Source organism: Siniperca chuatsi, linkage group LG1 (genome assembly GCF_020085105.1).
Source record: "Siniperca chuatsi isolate FFG_IHB_CAS linkage group LG1, ASM2008510v1, whole genome shotgun sequence".
Taxonomy (NCBI): domain Eukaryota; kingdom Metazoa; phylum Chordata; class Actinopteri; order Centrarchiformes; family Sinipercidae; genus Siniperca; species Siniperca chuatsi.
Genome location: NC_058042.1, coordinates 14,565,862 through 14,581,601, shown reverse-complemented (window position 1 = coordinate 14,581,601; position 15,740 = coordinate 14,565,862). Strand labels below are relative to the sequence as shown.

The following is a 15,740-nucleotide window of genomic DNA, read 5'->3' as shown; positions in this document are numbered from 1 at the left end:
TTCAATTGGTATAGAGTGCATGTTTTCCAGATTAAGATCTCAAAGCAAAAACGGGCAAGATCAAAATTGAGGCCAGATTCTGAAACAGCAAAAGACTTGTAAGAGGATGGAGATCTTTTTCAGTAAAACATAGTATAGTAAAATATAGTATAGTTTAGTACAGTAAAATATAGTATATAGTATAATGTAGAATAGTATAGTAGAGAATATTACACTACAGTAAAATACAGAATAGTATAGTATAGCATAATATAGTATATTATAGTGTAGTTTATTGTATTGCAATTAACACCTTTAAACAGTGCTGTCAAGCACATGCAGTAGATACATTTAATCAATCAGACAAAAGAGCAAACGGTTTCAGATACACATCATATTCTTGGTAAATCTTTCCATATGACACTGAAAAAAATCCTTTTACCTAGTGGTGTAAAGGATGAGTAAGTACATTTACTCAAGTACTTTACTTAAGTACACTTTTGAGGTACTGCTTACATATTATTGCATTAGAAATAATGATCTATTGAGTGTGTATATATATGTAGAGACAAGCCGAAGAAATCAGTTGAAAGTGCTGATGTGGGGCTTTCAGTTTTTTAAAACTTTGAATTATTAATCTTTTCATTGATTTACAAGCATAAATCCAGGAGATTGAATGAAAAAGGCACAAAAATGAATTTTTGTATCACTTTACATGTAAACGGACTTATCGCTACGTTTGTGCTGGAGAAAATGATACCATGCATGTGTCATAAGGACAGTTTAGAAGGTGCTAAACAAAGAAAAAAAATGAATGCAGAGTTTGCAGAAATTAACCAAAATAAACCTGGACTTCAGAGTTAAAAGGTCTTCAACTGTGGAAGGATTCCTGAAAGACCTTGTCCATCAAAGGAAAACACACTCATCCCTGCTAACATATAAAACAAAACTGTGGATCTCTTATTCTCAAAAATTCTCTCGTATTTGTTCTTAGATGTACACGGTGTAGCACAGATGTGGGGAGAACAAAGACTTTTTTTGTTTTTTTTGGTTCTAAATTTAACCTTACATCCTTTCCCCTCCCACTCAAGGCCTATCAGTCAGCCGAGGTGTTGGAGGAAAGGATGGTTGAAATATAGCCCGAGGTCAGACGTGACTAGGGGGTGGGCTGGGGGTCGAGGTGCTGCTGGGATAGGATGAGCTTTGATGGGGAGGACAAGGGGGTGGTTGCTGTTTTTTGGACATTATGATGGGCCTAGAAAAAAAATGGCAGGAGAGGTGGGATGGTTCATGAAAGGAGGGGGGCACCACTATTAAAGGCAGGGGGTTGAGAAAGACAGCAGACTGTTTAGGAACAGTGAGTCACGCTGTGGAGGAGATCATTCAGGATGCCAGAGCCAGTCAAAAAAGCAGGTAAGTGTGCTCACTCAACTACTTTTAAAAATGTTGTCTTTCCTTAACACATGAAAATGGAACAACTTACAGTACATTGTCTAAAAACCCAAACTTTTTGATGTTTTTGATAAGTCTGTTGTCAGACCACATGTCGGTCTTCAGCAAAGTAATATCCATCATATGACCTGTTATTTTAATTACTCATTGTCGTGTTATCAGCATGCTGCAATTGAATATCTAGCGGTATATTTTATTTCCGTTGCGCAATCTTCTTAAACAGAAACTTCAGAAACAATGTGCTTTTAAAATATCTGTGAGAAAATATCCTACTGTGTTGGGCCATACCACTCTTAAGTAACTATAAACCACAAACAAACCGCTCATGTAAGATCTGTACATGGTTTTCATGACAAAGAGTGACATACTGTTTGACTGTTTGCAGAATAATATGATAATTACATTTTACATAAAAACTTTAATTCTGTATTATGTTTTTGTTTAATCGTGTAAGCACAGTGTTCTTTAAGTCACAATTTTGTCATTTTGTCACAATTAAAAGCTAATTTTAGCCATTTATCAGTATATATAAAATATATGCTACAATGGAATAAAACCGGTATGTCACTTAAATACACAGGTTAATTATTTCCAGACAATAACATCTGTAAAATAGAGAAATTACATTTTTTTGAAATAATTTTTTTATGTCAAGATCCCACAAAGGGAAATTGAAGTCACAGCAGTAGTAGCACAAGAATAGATGCATTGATAAGAAACTTTAAAAAAACTTTAAAAATCTGGAATGCTATACACATTATAAAATTTTACTATATACAAATGAAAAAAATTAAAAACTATACCAACATAAATAGTAACGTAAAAAGTGTATTGAGACAAAAATGAAATTGGGTGGTTGGTAAATGTCTTGTGTCTTCAGATAGTAGTATATACAGCTTAAAATGATGTCATAACAATCCAGTAGATTTCATAAAGGAACTATCTATGCTTCCAACACATATAATTAAAATTTATTCCATGGCTTAATAAGGTGGCACAAGTTGCTTGTGCCAATACTCACGTGGCCAGTAGCTAAAATCACAACATACGTGCAATTATCCACCCTTAGTTGAAAGTGTTTTCCAGTGGTGTGATAGTTACTTTAAGCCCCTTTTGGCCTTGTCAGGAACTCAGTAACACGTCACATGGTCCAGGTGGAAACATCATCTGATGTGAAATTGACACTGTCACATTTCCAGCATCACTGCATTCACAAAATGCACCACTGATCCAAAAATGTCCGACAGGATTCCAACTTGACAAATGACTTTTCACAGTTTTTTCCCCCTCTCTTCGGTGGGGTTTGTGGAGTGAGAAGCCCAACATATCTCATATCAGATGACACAGTGCAGCCCAAATGGCCATCTTGTGTGTGCCAAGACCAGTGTCAGGGATTTGTTCAGGACTATAACAGTTATGATCATATTATTATTATCAATTAATATCAACACCTTGCAATCAACAGGATGTTTTTCAGGGTTTCGAAGTATTGTAATAAACATGGTTTGCTTTGTCAACTTTAAAATAAAAAATTTGCATGTTAAAGCGTCTATAATCGATATTCTTATAATAACAATGTATCTAATGACAACGTTAAAACAGTGTGACAATGTGAAAGGAGTTGCTCGTAGGTACAAACCTACAGAGAATTATCACCTGAATCTGCAGCTCCCCTCAGCTTTTCAGAGCTTTATAGTGAGTTTCAGCTTATTGTTTAGCTGTCAGGCCAAAACTTCACTGTTTTGGTTCACTCTCACTGCTCTCATAGCATTTTCAGCTGCAGCAGTCAACTGTTTTCAATGAAAAAGCTCTAAAAACCCATTTTTTCTCTCAGAAGATCAAAAACAGAGCTAAAAGAGAGTGAATATTGGACTTACATTCACCAGATGGCCATAAACATGACTGCAAATGAATGATAATGTTGCTCCGTAACTGCTGGATGAGTAAATGTAAATGTTATAAGCTTGTTTCCACTGCCTCCAAATGGCCAAATAAATCTGTTATCGCAGGTTTAAGACAAATTTTAATTAAAAGTGCTTTCATGTGTGCATGCTACAAACAAAATGGGGACCCCCTCATGAAAACAGTGGCCCATAGCACAACTAATGGTCAAAAACTCCACATGCTACCTTTGAAACAAGCTACTAACTAAAACAATAATAAATAATAAATTATTATATTCAGATGAAAAATGTAATTGATAAAAAATTATAAATAATATAATTAAATAGTAAAAAAACAAATCATTACAAACAAGAAAGTCTTTGATTCCTTTCGAAAAGGTAAAAAAAGTCTGCAGGTATTAGTGCCAACCAACACATAAGTCATGCCTAAATGAATAATATCAGTGTTAAATTTATGAGGTTGAGGATGAAGAATTTAGTGTCTTTCTGATTGCCAGCTCTCTACAACGTGTCAGTTGACTGTCAGTGAAATTCATCTCAACAGTATCTTGTATTCAGACAGAGATATCATCAATAGACTCCAAATAAACATCTGTTTTGTCTGCCATGGTCATTTTATGGCCACAATCAACTTTACCAAATCAAACCTTTACCAACACTAATTTATATGCTCTTAAATTAACATTACTTAACAAAGTTTGTAATTTACTTAAATAGTTAAATAGCAGCAATTTACTGCCAGTTACTATGAACAATTCATGAATTTTATATTAACTAAAATTAGGAGAGTCATTTTACTTTACATGTGATAAAGGTGTGAAAGGTAAAGCAGCATGAAGGAGTGACAACATGACAAGAGACGTCGTAACGCTTGCTGCAGACAGACTGAGGACACATCGTTCCATCTGTGCCTCCAGAGTCACAAAAATAGTCAAGTTAATCCCTCAACTATGATACCTGTGCCCCTGTTGCAGCTGAAGGCTGCCAGCCTCATTTATTAGTCCGGTACATATGCATCCTATTTTTAAACTCATAGGGTCATCTTGCACATGGAGTTTTTTGTTCTGTGTGGTTTTGTAATGCTATGTTTAACTGTTCAGGACTCAGTGGAAATAATATACCCCTATACTACGCCTACATACATTTCATGATCCCAAACACCTGGTGTTACTGTTAAACACATGTCTATGTCCGTGGCTGTCAGTTACACTATTTTTAGGTTCTTTTTAAAGATGACAAGTGTTCGAGAAGGACATTGCTGTGCACGTTTTATAATTTTTCCAAAGAAAAAAAGACCTCACACCAGGAAAGGCAACAGCTGGTGTTTCACACAACAAATGTAAAACTTACTATTAATAGTTTTTCAGACCGGCAGTAGACACCATGCATTCTGTTTCCTATTTAGGATCACTACACATGCCTGTTACTGTTATATGTCCAGATAGTTTTGCAAGTGTGTGCTGCCTTTCAGTTTGTTATAGATGTTCCAGATGTGTCTGATCATCTTTGGTTTGGCTTTGGGGTGTTCCACTCTACACCACAATCAAAAACAAGCTAATGTTTTGACTGAATGCTAATTAATGAATGTGAATGGACTTTAATACACCACCTGATCAGGAGGACAACATGGAGGGATGTAGAGTGTGTGCCACAGATATTGTTCATCCTGTGATGACCAACATCTTAGGAAGTGGTGGAATGTAACTAAGTACATTTACTCAAGTACTGTACTTAAATACAGTTTAAGGTACTTGTACTTGATTTTGCTACTTTGTGCTTTTTACTCCACTACATTTTTCTGACAGCTGTAGCTACGAGTGACTGCAGATTAATATTTTACATACATAAAAAATGATCAGGTTATAAGGTATAATGCACTGTTATAGGTTGAACTAACCATGTAATGTATAAATTACTTAAAATTAGCTCCATATTGATCAGAGCTATACCATTAAAATGCTGTTTATATGTAATAGTAATCCAATAATATAGACAATAGAAAAACATTCTAAAAATGGGGAACTCTGCACAATGGAGTACTTTTACTGTTGATTATTAAAGTACTTCTAGCTGACAATACTTCTGTACTTACTCAAATAAAATGCAGGACTTTTACATGGTGGTGTTGCTACTTTTACTTTAGTAAACAATGTGAATACTTAACCCACCACTGTTATCAGGTAGTGCAATAGCTTTTTAACACAATTACAATTTGAATGTGTGCCAGAGGCCACATTATAAAACACAAGGACACCGACACCAGTATTGAGCTAGCATTCTTTGGAACACCTTTAAATTTGTCATAACTGATAAATTGGCATTTATGTTGAATAACCCTGCAGGTGTTCAGTCTTTTAACTCATGTTCTTTTGAAGGAGGCTGTCTCTTAACTCAATGTTTACATCGCTCTTTCATGAATCCCAAAATGAAGCTCAAACTTTATGCTTCAGAATCAAGTATTCTCTTGAAAGCACATAAACTAAGAGAATACTAAGACTACACAAATATGACTTATTATAAAACCAGATGTTCGTGCTTTCACATTCGGTGTGGAGTGGGAAAGGCAAATTCATTGGTTTTCAGTTAGCCCCACCCAGTGTGCTGCAGACTGTACAACACTGAACTTTTTCAAACATGTGCAGTTCTGCTCAGCTTGTGAAGCTTCTTCTTTTGCTAAAACATGAATGGCCCTATACCTTTTCTCTGCCCCCCCCCCCCAAAAAAAATACTCAGAATACTGTTAATGTTTTTTTTTTTTTTTTCTGTATTTCATTTAACAAAACACTTCAGGTGCAGTGTAAGCCTACTCTTACCTGTTATTTTCTCCCACAATGTAATGAAATTCTCATCAATATCCACTGATCAAGACAATTACAGTATCTGTTTTCTCCTCAAGAGGATTTGATTACACCCTAACAGCAGATGTGTTAAAAAAATAAATAAAATAAGTTTAATTGACACTTCAAAAGGCTTACTTTTTTTTTGAACCCACCCTCCCTCTTCAGTTTCAGCATTTGCCAAGAAACCAAAGACTCAGGAGGCAGAAGAGGGTTCCTCTGTGGTCTTTGAAGCAGAGACCGAGAAGCCTGATGCTAAAGTCAAATGGCAGTGCAACTCAAAGGACATTGCCAGCGGAAACAAATACATGATCACAGCCGACAGAAACAAACACTCCCTCACTGTAAAAGCTATTACCAAGGAAGATGCCAATGTCTATGCAGTGATTGCTGGGGGGTCAAAGGTCAAGTTTGAGCTGAAGGTCATATCAAAGCCAGGTGGGAGACTTTGATGCTGCAGCTGTGTGTTTGAGGTGTCTGCTCACTCATCTATGAGCTGCGTAGTCGACACAGAGCACAAAGCAAAATGAAGCACTGAACGCAGAAAACCACTGAGGCAGTAAATACTTGATGCACTGCATGCACTTGATGTTTCTGGACATGAACTCACCTTCTGCACCCTCTGACAGCTGTCAGCTGCACAACAACATATCTCTGAAACAGCTTTGTGTGGTTTATCTTTAAGAAGTGTTTGCTCTTAAAAGAATAGTTTGACATTTTGGGAAATATGCTTATTAGCTTTCTTGCAGAGTCAGATGAGAAGGACCACACCACTGTCAAGTCTGTACGGTAAATATGAAACGACAGCCAGGAGACAGTTATTTTAGATTACCATTACGACTGGAAGCAAGGATAAACAGCTAGCCCGGCTCTGTGCAAAGGTAACAAAATCCACCCACCAGAACCTCTAAATGTTGTAGTATGTCAAGCAGGGTAACAGGGAAATGTCCCAAATGCAGACAGGTAGGCAGAGCAGGTGGAGATCAACCATTTAATGATGAGAAACACAAAAAACATTTCAGGCAGTCCAACAGAGGTAACACAATTCAGACAGGGAGCAGGCAAGCAGTCTCAAACAAAAGAAACCAACAGTGGACAGGCAAAAATCCAAAAACAGGCAAAGTACAGGGACCCAACAAACCTGGGTACATGACTGAAGTGCAATGTACAATGACAAACTGACACTGAACAAAGGAAAAACTCAGACTAAATACACTCAGGTAGGGGAGACAACGAGACACAGGTGCAACTAATTAGGGCAGGGCAAACAATCAAAACTGGAGGGAAAAGCAAAGACAGGAAATAAAACTTCAAGACACACGAAGAGAGGAGAACACTTCAAAATGAAACAGGAAATAACAGGACAAAAACCCAAAACCATGACATTAAAGCACATCAAAGGATCTGGATATTTGCAATCACTGGCTTAATCACAATCCAGCACTTTATCAAATCTATAGAGCACTGTACTGTATGCTGGAATGATTGTTTGCCAAGTGTGTCACAGAGCAACATTTGTGCCATTAGTCTGTCAGTGTGACCCGCTGAGGTTGCTTGTTTAGATTTGATAAGGTGGAAAAAAATCTCGAAGAAAGGTTGCAGACTAATGGGCCCAGTTTGCTACAAGATATTGCCCACAGTGGTCTGTGGCTCATATTATAGCCACCCTTACTCTATCTGAACGGCGACCTTGACCCTCACACCAGCACATTATTTCCTCATGAGTAACCACCACTTGACTGGCGCTCAGGATAGGCATAAGAGGCAGCTGATAACAAACGGAAAATCAGTCGGCTGTTCGAGGATGATAAGACATAAGAAATATTCGGGTGATAAATGTTGGCCAAAGAATATTTTCACTCTGTCAAAACAGTGTTTAAAAGAATATCAAATAGATTAAATTGTATAAATGTCAAAATTCTACTGATTATGTGTGTAGCGTAATCGTGCTACCGAGAGTTCGTCTTGGCCCTGAGATACCACGCTGACACCAGTGTTGCAGTGTAGGTTCTTTATTTTTGGTCGTTCTTGCTTTTGTTCTGGCTCTTCTTCCATCCGCTCTCCAACCGCCTCTCCCCACAGTCCAGCATGCTACTGTATTTAAGGAGAGAATAATTAGTTCACTGGGTTCAGCTGCGTCAATTATCTCTCCTTGATGCTGCTCACCTGAGCAACTCTCCCACCTCTCCCTCTGCAGCTTAAAGCTAACCATACCCACCTCCACAATGTGTCTTGGCACACAAAATCTTAATGTCCTTCTCAAAATTTCTAGACAAATGTAAATTAAGTTTGGCAGATTGGTCACTTCCTTTTTGGAGCAGACTACTTGTTAATAAGGGTGCAGTGTATTGACCCAGTGTTTTTCACTGCACCTCTTACTTGTGACTTGTTATCTCTGTGAAAATGGTAACACAGAAGCTCCAGTTGAGGCCCCTGCTGATGGACATGTGGAGTCCAGTGTAGAACCAGAGCAGGCCCCTGCTCTCGCTGCAGCAACACCCACAGAGGAGCAGACTGCCGCCCAAGCACAAGATGCTCCTCCAGCTGAGGGTGAGTTACTAAGTCCCTGCATTCATTCATTCAGTCACTCATTTACTCCTTTGTTTAGTCATTAATTTTTCTTGCCACTGTCGCCAAGTGCTTGCTCATGGTGGGATTTGTTGGGTCTCTGTAAATAATCATAGAGTACGGTCTAGACCTGCTCTATAGGAAAAGCGCAATGAGATAACTTCTTTTATGAATTGGCGCTATATAAATAAAATTTAATTGAATTAATGTACATCACACTGTCCATCCTATCATAACCTTTGATGTTTTGACAAATATGGATACCATATGTTTGCTTGGTTTTCTTTTTGATTTCTCTTGCCCCTGTGTGTAGTGTAAGAAGTATCTCGTTAGCCCTTGTGGCCTGGGAACCCTTGGGTATATGACAAAAAACCCTACACAGCATTTTAGGGTTCAAAAGTGCAAAGGATTTTCATACTCTAGTCTATACCCAAAGTGTCTTGAATTACATAAAAACTTGATCAATATCTTGAAACATCCCTGAATGCAGATGAAACCTTTATAGATCCAAGCTCATGATGTGCTGGTTTCAACATCAGTCTACCGAATAAAGATAGTTTTTATTTCCTGATCTGATTTCTAACATTTTAATTAAACATTATTTGATTTCGATCCCTTAACTTCATGTTGTGGCATTCTGCTCTGGCCCTGTTGGATTTTTAGATGGGCAGCCTCCAGACACTAGACAGGACCTGACTGGACTGTTCACAGAGAAACCTCAGAGTGGAGAGGTCACTGTAGGTGAGAGGCTTCAAATACAGGAATTCTTCTAATGTATGGGAGAAAGTCTAAAAAGTATGTGTCAATTACCCCTGAGAGAAATTTGCAGGATTAGGGGTGGATGTCATATTTTGTGCAATAAACTGTTCAAGTCTTAACAAGGTTCAACATCATCTTTTCAGATGATATTGATGTTTATATGCATAGAAATATATAACATGACTGAATGCATAAAATATACACTTAATGTGCTGATAATTTGTAGAATTTCATCACTGTACAAATAAAATAACAACAAAAAGTCAAAGCTGCACTGGATATCAGTATCTGAAGGATAATGTGTTAAACCACATGACAAAGTATTCGTTTGTGCAGGTGAAAACATCGTGTTTGTGGCTAAAGTGAATGCTGAATCATTGCTGAAGAAGCCCACCATCAAATGGTTCAAAGGGAAGTGGATGGACCTTGCCAGCAAGTCTGGAAAACACCTACAGCTAAAGGAAACATATGACCGCAACACAAAGGTATTGTAATGCTGCAGACACTAAAGCAGGAACATAGACATTAGCAGAAAAAAATAGTGTATTTTGATGACATGAAACACATTATGTCTGAGATTTTATTTCTTTAAAGAGCGCATGAACAACTGCCTAGGATATGTATTTTTTTTTATAAGAATTTGGTAAAAACTGCAATATGTAACACTTTACTTTGAGGCAACAAAGGTGTTTTGCAAGTCTTGCCCTTCTCACCCTTAGTTTTGCAAGCTCTTGCCTCAGCCACTCATCCTGACAACATGATGAACCACAGGCACACCGTAGTGTGCCTGTGGTTCTGGGAGAGTGGAAGACATGTTACCCTTACAAATTTCATCTCAGAATTTCAGAACAAGATGGTGAGAGAAACCTTTACGAGGAAAGTGGAAAATCAGCAGCACACTCCATAAAGATCCCAAATCTGAAACTAACTAATAATAAAATGTTATACATATGAAGCATTTGTATAATATTCTGAATCAAATATGTTAGCCTCACTGTGTTGTGTACCCTTCTCACATCTCTCATGTGGTTGCAGGTCTATACGTTTGAGATGCATGTCATTGCAGCCAAGGCTAACTTTGCTGGAGCTTACAGATGTGAGGTTTCATCCAGGGACAAGTTTGACAGCTGTAATTTTGACTTGATTGTACATGGTGAGTGGGCCTACTGTCGGAATACTTTGTTTTACTTTTTTAGTCTGTTTGTGGAACTCACTAATGTTGTTTCTAATATCATTTCAGTCATTGATATGATTCTGTTGCATCAGAATGACTTTGGTCCCTGCTCTGCATTTCAGAGGCTTGTGCTGCTGAAGGTTTGGACATAAGAGCAGCTTTTAGGCGCACGTAAGTTTTATAAGACTTTAATACCTTGTATAAAATACAAACTACATTTGATCACATTAAAATTGATTATATGCTGATAAATTAGTTTCCTTTTTTTCCATGTTAGTTTCTCATGAACACATTTCATCAATAGTATCACACAGCTATAAAAGTCAAACTGTGTTTCCTTTCCTTATAGGGCTTAAGCAAACCCTGGTACCTTAGATACTGAAATCCATCAGTTACAAACAAAATTCACTCCTAACTAATAATCTTATATTAAGTGCTGAGTCAGTTTGATGCTATATCAGTCATCTAAGATATTGTTAAAAATCTATGTCAGTCATCTTAAATATCGTTTCAGCTGCTATTGTGCTCTAAATTTATTTTAAAACTATGTTTAAAAACTGAATATATATAATCCCATTTACTCACTGGAGACATCCTAAATGTCTTATCAGAAAAACACCACAAAACTTTGTAACACTGAAAAATCATAAAGCACACCCAATCTTGATTTAAAAAAAACCCAAATAATTAAATTGATACAAATGTACAGTATGTTAATGACTGATTAGGAACGATGAATTTATTATATTTTTTATTTTAAACTTCAGCCAATCTCAAATTAGTTTCTTTTTCAAATGAGACAGTTATCATGTGATAAAAAAGATACCAAAGTACAGTACAACACAGCAGTGAAATTATCCATACTATGCTATTCACTGCTGTACTCTGTGAATAGGTTTGTTCCAGGTCAGGTGTATTTAAATCATATTTTATGTACAATCCAGTGCGCTTTACTCAGCATTTCGATATTTACTGCATGAACAGCATAGTGACAGGAAGAATCAGATTTATGAAGAAGAAGGATACGTTTGTGCATATGGTTGATAGCAAGTTGATTAGGAGCAAAATTTTTAGTTTGCTTTCAGACTCAATTAACAATTTGTCAGATTTTATATCAATCATTATATTGGCTAATCAGGATTTAAGAGACAGTTGCCAAACTTCAGTCAAATATTACCAAGTTTTGTGTAACAAGTAACTGTGGAAATGCTAACCTATTAGGAGTGAAGCCAGTAAGAAGAGAAGTGGACCAACAACAAGGTAGTAAAGGGGTTTGTTGCAACTATGGAGGCTCGTATTCAAACTTTGAGGGCTCTGATTGTTAAAGAACAGAGAAATCAGGACCAGGATCAGAGACTCTTTTTCTCTCCTGTGGCCTGTTTCGCTGTGGCCAGCGTTGTGGATGGTGCAGCCTCCCGTTCTGCTGAATTTTGAGAGAACGACCACAGAACGAAGACCATGAGAGAGCTAACAGGACTCAAATTCAAAATCCTGGGTGTAGTTGCTAACTATAGTAGCTGTCATTGTGTTAACCTTTGACTCAGGAGGATCTTGATATGTTGAGATTTGGTTATTAAACTATATACTACAACATGCACTGGTGGCAGCCATCAACTCTCTCTGATCTACTCCTGGGTCTCAATCAAAACAGCAGAACCCGCTGCACAAACAACTACCCGGCAGAGTGAGCTTTGACGGTGGTTTGATCATACTGAAAGTGCAGGATGTGCTAAGACACACAGGCTTTTCAGTTGTTGAGCTCTTCCACAGGGTTGCCACATAGAGGAAGCACAGCTATGGTGTGTTGTAACTTACCACATAAACCAAAGACAAGCACACAGTCAGATCTATCCCATTGTCTTTATCTTTCATCCCACTGATTAGAGTGGAGCAGACTATGTTGTGACCATTGTTTTCTTTAACCTTGAGTGTTTTGCATTGTTCTTGCTTGGATGACTGCTGCTGCTCATGGCTTAAAGGAGTTCATCAATCTGAGAAATATGCTTGTTCACTTTCTTTCCCAGAGTTAGATGAGAAGATTGAGACCACTCTTATAATTGTGTGTTAAGTTTGAAGGCAGAGCCAGGAGGCCATTAGTTTAGCAGGACTGGAAGCACAGGTAAACAGCTAGCCTGGCAATCTTTAATGCTCAGAAAAACAGGTACCCTGGTAGCCTAAAGGTTAATGTGCATATCACATAACCACAGCATCCCTGGTTTGATTCCCCTCGCTCTCTCTCTCCCCTTGTTTCCTGTTTGCCTCTTTACTGTAAACTGTCCAATAAGGTTGAAAATGCCATTAAAATAAGCTTAATATCCACTGGAAATCACATTTAGTCATCCCTAAGTCAAAAATCCAAAAACTCTAAAAAAGTCAGTTTTTAAAAATGTATTGTGAACAGTTGTTTTACTGTTAAAAGGAAGAAAAAAAGTTCTTCATGGATGAATATCAGACATTTTCCTCTCAGTGGCTGGAGAGGTGTGTGTTTGATTGACAGCAGCTGGCAGGCCGAGCCCCGGTAGGGGAACCAGAGACAAAGTAAACAAATCTCTGTTGTAGCTTAAAAACCATGACCAGACAGTGTGTTGTTAGCAGTGGCATTAAAGAGTAACGACCAGAATTTCCATCACTATTTCAACGTTGTTCAGTGTTCCCCACACAGACTTTACTTGGGCCGGCTGCCCAGTTATATTATATATTTGGCGACCCATTTTAGCATTTTTATTTTTTATCTGTCCAAGAGAAGGACACCATCCGTGATCGATTAACTAGTGGACAATCTCCCATCGCTCTATGACAAAAGACAATTAAATCGTTAATTGCAATTATTTCTAAAATTTCATGATCGAGACAGCCCTAACAACCACACCAACATCTAAATGGACCGTGGTGATATTTACAGGTACGTTTACATGCTGCTTAATGTGCTGCAGCTTACCAGCCAATAAGCTATCTAGCCTACAAACTTAGCAGTGCACTTTTCTCCAGTGAATGTTTGTTTGGCGGCTCGTTTCACAAGCTAAGGTGTAGGACAAGACGTGTGTTCATGTTTGTAAGTTAGATAAGAAGGAGACTTTTGCAGGAAAGCTAATATAAATGTTTTTGTTCTGTGGCTCTTGTCTTGTGTAGCAAGCTGCTGTCTGGCTGTTAGTCACAATCTTCTTAAGATAGAATGATAGAAGGTGAAGTTACTGCTTCAAGTTAGTCGCAGAAAAAAGCATGCAATTTAATTTCAGTTCTGAAAAACCTCCAAAGCTCACTAATTAAGACTGTGTATCGCATATGTTTAATCTGTACACAAATAAAAGATCTAAAAATGACAATTTGTAGATTTAAGTCTACATGGTGTAACTATTTGTTGACAAACAACAGTTTATCCTTCTGCCCAGCACTTCTGTGCAGTGTCTTCTCTGGTTGCCTGGCAACCTCACTATGACGACAAGGCATTGTGCTAGCTAGGCTATTGTGACAGCACATAACTTCACGTAAAACCTCAACTTGTCGTTTATACATTTGGTTTTTGTATGGATTAAACAAATGAAATATAATGTGTTAATTCGAGGTCCTGGTAGGCAGATCTTTTAACTTTGAACCAGGATAGCTGTTTCACCGTGCTTCCAGTATTTATGCTAAGCCAAGCTAATGGACTCCCAGCTCTGGTTCTATAGTTAACATACAAACATTACAGTGGCATAAATAAATAAGCGTATTTGCCAAAAAGTCGAACTGTTTGTTTAAACATGGCAACACCTGTCTCTCCAGCAAAACATCTGCCTGTACATTCACGTCTTTCATCCATCAATGCACTCATTTCCTTTCAGTCTTAATGAGCGATACTGTCCAATCCAGTTTCTCTTTTTTATTTTTAGCTTAATTTTATTATTTGAATATGTTCAGTATCCTTCTACACTTGCACATTAGAGCAAGAGTAAACAGGAAATGATTCATATTGTGGAAAAGCCTAGACATGTGGATTTGTTTTATTTAAAACAAACCATGTCTGTAAAGTATTAACAATTATCTTTTCTTTGGAGAAATCAAGTAGCCTACTGTGCTGTTAATGTTGATGTTTTGCTGCTGGTGACTGGTATTTGTGCAGTAGTACAGATGGAAATGAAGACTCGGGAGAGCTGGACTTCAGCACCTTATTAAAAAAGAGGTAAGCAATTACAAAATAGTGATTTGTAGACTTTCAGGATAAGGCAACAACTGTTTTTTTTTACTTTTTATAATCTAACTCTGTCAATCTCATTCTTTCTTGATCACTCTGCGTCTTCAGAGAGTAAGCTACTTCTGCATTTGCAAACTAACAGTTGGAATGATCACCTAATAACACTTACCTGCACACAAATAAGCCTGAACCTTAACTCACAATGCACAATGATAAGTTAGAGTGACATGATGTGTCCATTGTGTCAGGATTTTAACTTGAAAATGAGGTTTGGCATCCTTTTGAGTTTGCAAAAGCTTCTTCAATTTAATTTCTCTGTCAGTGAAAATGCAATGTACTACCATACTGAAATATATACAAATGCAGCCATTTAAGTCCTGAAAATCCAGTCGCCTTATCTTATCTCACATTTACTATCACACTGATCCCACTCTAGATCAAGCCTGTGATCACTAATATTGGATTTTCTGTCTTGAAGGCCTTCTCACTCAAACTACAACACTTCTTTAATACCTATCAGGTATAGAGTTTCTATGGCCATTGAAATTCTCTATCATCAGTTCACACGATGAGCCCTCTTTCTCTGACACTTTTGAAGTCTTTCTAAAAAACACAAGTCACCTTCCCAACACATCAAAAATCACTTCTGTGTATCACACACTATTACCAGATACGTATTGTCCCCTTGTGCACAAGAATATGGACGAGAAACTTGGACACCATGTCAAACCTCAAAGAATGATGTTAGCATATGACCTTAACTGACCTTGTTATTTAGGTCTAATTTGTGCAGTCTTGCTTCTCTGCAGTTTAACCACTGGTATAATAAGTAATTAATTTTAAAGGCATATTTCTAATATGCTAATTGTGTTGCTTTTGAAATGCTGTGATTTAAC

The 15,740-nt window shown here is 37.5% G+C and overlaps 1 protein-coding gene across 13 annotated transcripts in view; it reads left to right on the top strand.

The window, feature by feature from the left end:
* Positions 1 to 1,240: 1,240 nt before the first annotated feature.
* Positions 1,241 to 15,740, top strand: part of mybpc3 (myosin binding protein C3) — a 37,221-nt gene continuing 22,721 nt past the window's right edge. For 3 of the 13 annotated variants that reach the window (XM_044206537.1, XM_044206570.1, XM_044206519.1), the window contains exons 1-10: positions 1,262 to 1,392; positions 6,341 to 6,610; positions 8,588 to 8,722; positions 9,404 to 9,481; positions 9,836 to 9,984; positions 10,535 to 10,652; positions 10,796 to 10,844; positions 11,895 to 11,933; positions 14,773 to 14,832; positions 14,953 to 14,955. In XM_044206537.1, the coding sequence (XP_044062472.1) occupies positions 1,368 to 1,392; positions 6,341 to 6,610; positions 8,588 to 8,722; positions 9,404 to 9,481; positions 9,836 to 9,984; positions 10,535 to 10,652; positions 10,796 to 10,844; positions 11,895 to 11,933; positions 14,773 to 14,832; positions 14,953 to 14,955 (926 nt within the window). In that variant the 5' untranslated portion in view covers positions 1,262 to 1,367. Of the gene's footprint in view, positions 1,393 to 6,340; positions 6,611 to 8,587; positions 8,723 to 9,403; positions 9,482 to 9,835; positions 9,985 to 10,534; positions 10,653 to 10,795; positions 10,845 to 11,894; positions 11,934 to 14,772; positions 14,833 to 14,952; positions 14,956 to 15,740 lie in introns of all 13 variants that reach the window. The other 10 variants (XM_044206554.1, XM_044206598.1, XM_044206549.1 and 7 more) reach the window with 5 other exon arrangements.